The 6000-nt window shown below is 49.8% G+C and overlaps 1 protein-coding gene across 3 annotated transcripts in view; it reads left to right on the top strand.

Moving 5' to 3' along the window:
* LOC139238171 (zinc finger protein 239-like) overlaps positions 1 to 3579 on the top strand; it is a 51891-nt gene extending 48312 nt beyond the window's left edge. For all 3 annotated transcript variants that reach the window (XM_070867465.1, XM_070867464.1, XM_070867466.1), the window contains exon 2: positions 2739 to 3579. In XM_070867465.1, coding sequence (XP_070723566.1) covers positions 2845 to 3513 — 669 coding nt within the window. In that variant the 5' untranslated portion in view covers positions 2739 to 2844 and the 3' untranslated portion in view covers positions 3514 to 3579. The remainder of the gene's footprint in view (positions 1 to 2738) is intronic.
* The last annotated feature ends 2421 nt before the right edge of the window (positions 3580 to 6000 follow it).

Raw genomic sequence — 6000 nt, forward strand, 5'->3', positions numbered from 1 at the left:
GCACCAGAGATCACTTCCATGCTCTTCTTCGAAATAATGCCATAGATCTTTTATGTCCACCTGAGAGTAGATGGGGGTCTCTGTTTACTGTCTCATCTGAACAACAGAATCCAACCCCTGCAGTCATCTGTGAACTCGTTGGTGTCTCACCAGGTGAGGTGTTGATTGGATTTCTTACCACACACAGAGCAGCTGAACAATCTCTCCCCAGTGTGAACTCACTGGTGTGTCAACAGATACTTTGCTTTTAAAGCTCTTCTCACAGTCAGGACCTTTAAAAGATCTCATCAAAGTAAACAAGTTGGTGTGTCAGCAGGTGGGATAATTTAGTGAACCCCTTCCGACATGCAGAGCAAGTGAACGGCCTCTCACCAGTGTGAACTCGCTAGTGTGTTCGGAGATTGGATGCATGAGTGAATCCCTTCCCACACACGAAGCAGGTAAACGTCCACTCCCCGGTGTGAATGTGTCAATGAGTTTCCAGTTGGAACGGGTAATTGAATCCCTTCCCACAGTCCCCATATTTCCACGGTTTCTCCATGATGTGAGTGTCCTTGTGTCTCTCCAGGTTGGATGATCAGTTGAAGCCTCATCCACACACACAACACGTGTACGGTTTCTTCCTGCTGTGAATGGTGCGATGTTTTTTCAGGCTGTGTAACTGGTTAAAGCTCTTTCCACAGTCAGTGCACTGGAACACTTTCACTCGGGTGTGTATGTCTCAGTGCTTTCCCAGTCACACTGATGTTTGAAATCTTATCCCACAGACAGAACAGGCAAACATTTCTCCTTCCACATTCAAAGGTTGATAATATTCAAGTCCTGGTGAATGGAGTGACTGTCAGATCTTGATGTGATGTTTGGTTTGCGGTCTGTAAATGCTGCCCCTCTCACAGCCTGTAACAGGAGTTTACAAAAGCCATCACTGAGAGTCCAGGATAGAAATTCACAACATTCTCTCCTCCTGGTTCCTGCCCAAGGGGGCCGCGCATGCGCCCTGCTGCACCCTGAGCCTCACAAGATGGCAGCCGTTGACCCGGGCCTGTCACCGGGAGAAAGCCCCGCAGCTGCCGCCCCGCTCGGGGCAAACGCCGGAGGTTCTTGTTCGGGACCTAAGGCCCACACTGGGTGTGTGTAAAGAAGATAATGCGGAGTGTTTTCTCTCGGGCTTGGGCCCGCATTCGGTGTGTGTGAAGCCCGCGTCCCCCCCCAGGGTTTATTAACCCACTGCCTCCACCCATCTCTCACCCGCTGCCTCATCCACAGTCGCCCCGCCCCCCGTGCATGCTCAGCCAATGAGGGAGATCCGGGCTCGGCCCCACTCACTGGGTGCTGCAAGCCCTGCCCCTCACACACTCCGATTGGTTGGAGGACCAACCACCCGCTCTGTCCTCCAGTCCTGTCCCACTCTTCCTATTGGTCCGGAGCTGCCGTCAATCACCCGGGCAGTGTGACCTGAGCATGCACAGGCGGTGGCGACCTACAGAGGTGGAGAGGGGAATCTTCAAACCGGTTCCACCGAGACTGACTCGGGACAAAAGACAGGACCCAGGCGCTCACAGAATGGCCGCGGGCCTGGGGAGCATGTGCACTCTCAGTGGGGAAATCAGAGCATTTTCTAGGACGCAGAGAATTGTGGGTCCTGCGGCCGCCATGAGTCCGCGACTGTTGGGAAGTGTTTTATTGCATGCTGACAGCAGGTCAACGAACTGAAACGTTAACTCTGTTTCTCTCTCTGCAGATGCTGCCTGACCTGCTGAGTATTTTCAGTATTTTCTCTTTATTGAAGACTTAAGTCCTTGGCCTCCTGTGTAGTTCTGTTAGTTGCATCAGGTTGAGCTGGAGTGGAGATGGAGGAGAAGCTGCTGGGTTTAACCTCCAGTACTTCTGAGCCCAGTAGGACCAACAATTTCCTATGTGGGACTGTCAAGGGAAATAGATCAGGTTGTTCAGCAGATACTGTCTGTACAATGTAAAAGAGTATTGTTTTGGAACAAGTATTTCTGTAGAGGCTTTCAATCCATTTTACATATGCAGATTTTTGAATCAATTCATGGTATGTGGGCATTGTTGGCAAGGCCAGGATGTATTGCCAATCCTCAGTTGCCCATTGAGATTGAGATGGTGATAAACAAACATAGAAAATAAGTGCAGGAGTAGGCCATTCGGCCCTTTGAGCCTGCACCGCCATTCAATAAGTTCATGGCTGATGGTGGGCTACCGCCTTGAACCGCTGCAGTTCGTGTAGTGAAGGTACTCCCACAGTGCTGTTAGATAAGGATTCCAGTATTTTCACCCAGCGACGATGAAGGGAAGGCGATATATGTCCAAGTCAGTATGGTGTGTGACTTGGAGAGGAATTTGGAGGTAATGGTGGTCCATGCACCTGTTGCCCTTGTCCTTCAAAGTGGTGGAGGTCGTGGGTTTGGGAGGTTCTGCCAAAGTTCTGGTCGAGTTGCAGATGTATAAAGTCCTTCTCCATTCCCCCATCCTTCTTTCTCTCCTCCCATAGAGGCCAGTCTTGTGTAGGCCCAGACCGGGTGGCAGGTTCCCTTCCCTGAAGGACATTAGTGAACTAGTTCGCTTTTTATAACAATCCGGCCGCTTTCGTAGTCACTTTTTCTTAGTGCCAGCCCCACAAATGACCAGACTCATTAAGCTCAGTTTCACAAGCTGTCTTGTATTTTCGTGGGTTATCTCTCTCACTCTCTTTTCCCCTGTTTGAATTCATTTTACAGGGTATAAGAAGGGGAGGATTTGTCGACAGGAAGATCAAACCAAACATCACAACAAGATTTGACTCACTCAATTCATTAGGACCTGAATATCATCGGCCTTTTTAACATGGAAGCAAAAAGCACCATTCACAGCGGGGAGAAACCGTACACATGTTCTGTGTGTGGACAAGGCTTCACCCGATCATTCAACCTGGAGAGACACAGGTGCAGTCACACCAGGGAGGAACCGTGGAAGTGTGGGGACTGTGGGAAGGGATTCAATTTCCCATCCCGGCTGGAAACTCACCGACGCAGTCACACTGGGGAGAGACCATTTATTTGCTCCCTGTGTGGGAAGGGATTCACTCTCTCGTCCATCCTCCTGAAACATCAGCAAATTCACACCGATGAGAGACCGTACAGATGCTCTCATTGCGGGAAGAGGTTTACGCAGTCATCCCACCTCATTGCACACCAGCGAGTTCACACTGGGGAGAGGCCATTCACCTGCTCTGTTTGTGAGAAGGGATTTACTAATTCATCTAACCTCACTGAACACCAGCGAGTTCACACTGGGGAGAGGCCGTTCACCTGCTCCGTGTGTGGGAAGGAATTTGCGAATTCATCCAACCTGCTGACACACCAGAGAGTTCACACTGGGGAGAGGCCGTTCACCTGTTCCGTGTGTGGGAAGGGATTCACTCAGTCATCCAATCTGCTGACACACCGGCGAGTTCACATGCAACTGCATGGGTTGGATTCTGCTGTTGCCACTGATATTTATACCCAGGACTGAACCATGGGGTTTGTTTCTGCTGATAACCTCCTAACTATGTTGGAGTTTAAAATTCTGCATATATGTCAAATAAATCAGCTTTGTTTCAAACACAGTGTGTCGAGTCCAGGATAAAAGGAAACTAATTGGTGTCCTGTTACTGACTCTTCCATTTTTGGACCTTTTCTCCTTTCTAACTCTAGATCATTTAAGTTCTCAAAACTTTGGTTATTCTCATAGACAAGTCCCAGCTCTCCATACCTCTCCTAGCCATCGTGTCCAGGGAAGGCATCGGTAACACACCCGGGATCACTAAACACAAAACCCTGTCTGTTAATCACTTTCAGCAACAGTACTTAGCATGTGCCCCACAGCATCTCTCTCTCCTTCGATGTGTGAATGGAGCATCACGCCTGCAAACCTGGGTTTCATTTTGACCTTTCCCGGGGTTTTGCGATGAGCATGTGTTGGGGCCCAGTGGGCTTTCACTGCTCCGGGGTATTTCCGGGCGTGGCCTCACTGCCCCTGGAATTCCCACACATTGCCCCCTGGGTGTGAGGCCAGCGCTCTGGGCCTTTAAACACGAGTGACGCTGAGTCCTGCAGGCACACAATCACCAGGAGGAGTTTCTAATTGACCTTTTGGGGAGATTATTCCGACTTTTGGGCCGGTTGTGGTTTGTTCCCGTTGACCCATTCCAGTTCCCTTGGATTGGATCTTTATTTGTTCTCTTTGGTTTGGTTTCAGTTTCACTACCTGACCCACCACTTAAAGCACTGTGTTCTGCCGCTGGGAATGAGCAGACTCCTCCCTCATCTCCCACACTGCACCAGCTCTCCTCTTTTCCCCCTTGGTTGTGTTCCACACTCTGGCCCTTCCCCGGGATTCTCAGTATGAACAGGTGGGATGTGTTTTGAGACAGGATGTCCCAGCTCTCCACCTTTAAAGGGACAAGGAGAGGACTAGCTGGGCTGAATGGCCCTGCTTTGTGACATCACTGCAGTGCCTAGCAACCAATCTCCCTGAGCCCTGCTCATTATGGGCTGGATTTAGCTCAGTGCTGTTACAGGACGGTAAACAGGAGCAGGATTCGACCCGTGTGGAGCCCAGATTAATGGGGAGAGGTACAGGATCAATGTATACCTTATTGAGTGAGAAATGTTATTGTCCTGGACACTCCCTGTCCCTCAATATCTGTGCCTGGGGGAGAAGCTGAAAGAAAGACTTCCTTCCACTGGATGTCTCAAAGCACTTTACAGCCAATGAAGTACTTTTGAGGTGTGGTCACTGTTGTAGGAAATGCGGCAGCCAACTTGCGCACAGCAAGCTCCCACAAACAGCCATGTGATAATAACCAGATCGTCTGTTTTTGTTATGTTGATAGAAGGATAAATATTGGCCAGGACACCGGGGCTAACTCCCCTGTGCTTCAGCGAAATAGTGCCATGGGATCTTTTATGTCCATCTGACAGCAGACAGGGCTTCGGTTTAATGTCTCATCTGAAAGACAGATTATGTTACCTTCTTTCGGTGAATCTTTGTGCTCATCGAGGTGATGGATGTCAGTGCTAGGGAATGGGCCAATTTATTGATCAGAGCATATGTGGAACATTCTTTGTTCCAGTCCTACTTGGGTTCCCTCCCTCACCTCTTTTTCTGGTATACTTAATGTATTAGTACCATTTCCTGCTCTTGCCCTGAACTAGAAAATGTCATTCTCTTTACTTCCAATTTCCACCCTTCCCTCATCTTTGCATGGTCCATCTCTGAATGTTCCCTTCCTTTTCTTGCCTTCTCTGTTTCCATTTCTAGGGATAGGTTATCGACAAACATCCACGATAAGCTACCTGGACTAGACTTCCTCCCATCCTGCTTCCTGTAAGGACTCTATTCCATTCTCCCAGTTTCTCCGTCTCTGCCACACCTGTTCTGACGATGCCACCTTCCATACTAATGCCTCCGATATGTCTTTTTCCTCAACACCGTGGTTGACATGGCCCTCAACCATGTCGGTTCCGTTTCCCGTACTTATGCTCTCATCCCTTCCCCTCCCTCCCAGAACCACGATAGGGTTGTCCTCACCTTTTACCCCACCAGCCTTCACGATCAATGGATCATCCTCTGCCATTTCCGCCACCTCCAGCATGATTCCCCCACCAAACACATCTTCCCCTCCTCCTTCAGCATTCTGAAGGGACCGCTCCCTCTGCGATACACTGTTCCACTCCTCAATCGCCCCCAACAGCCCTTCCCTTTCCCACGTCACCTTCCCGTGCAAGCGCAGGAGGTGCAACACCTTCCCTTTCACCCCCTCACTTCCCACTGTCGAGGGCCCCAAACACTCCTTCCACGTGAAACAGCGATTTACTTGTACTTCTTGCAACTTAGTATACTGTATTTGTTGCTCACGATGAGGTCTCCTCTACTTTGCGGAACACCTCCGTTCAGTCCGTAAGGATGTCACTTTTTAATTCTCCGCTCCAATCCCAACATCTTGGCTCCCCGTGG

This window comes from Pristiophorus japonicus, chromosome 2 (genome assembly GCF_044704955.1).
Source record: "Pristiophorus japonicus isolate sPriJap1 chromosome 2, sPriJap1.hap1, whole genome shotgun sequence".
Taxonomy (NCBI): Eukaryota; Metazoa; Chordata; class Chondrichthyes; family Pristiophoridae; genus Pristiophorus; species Pristiophorus japonicus.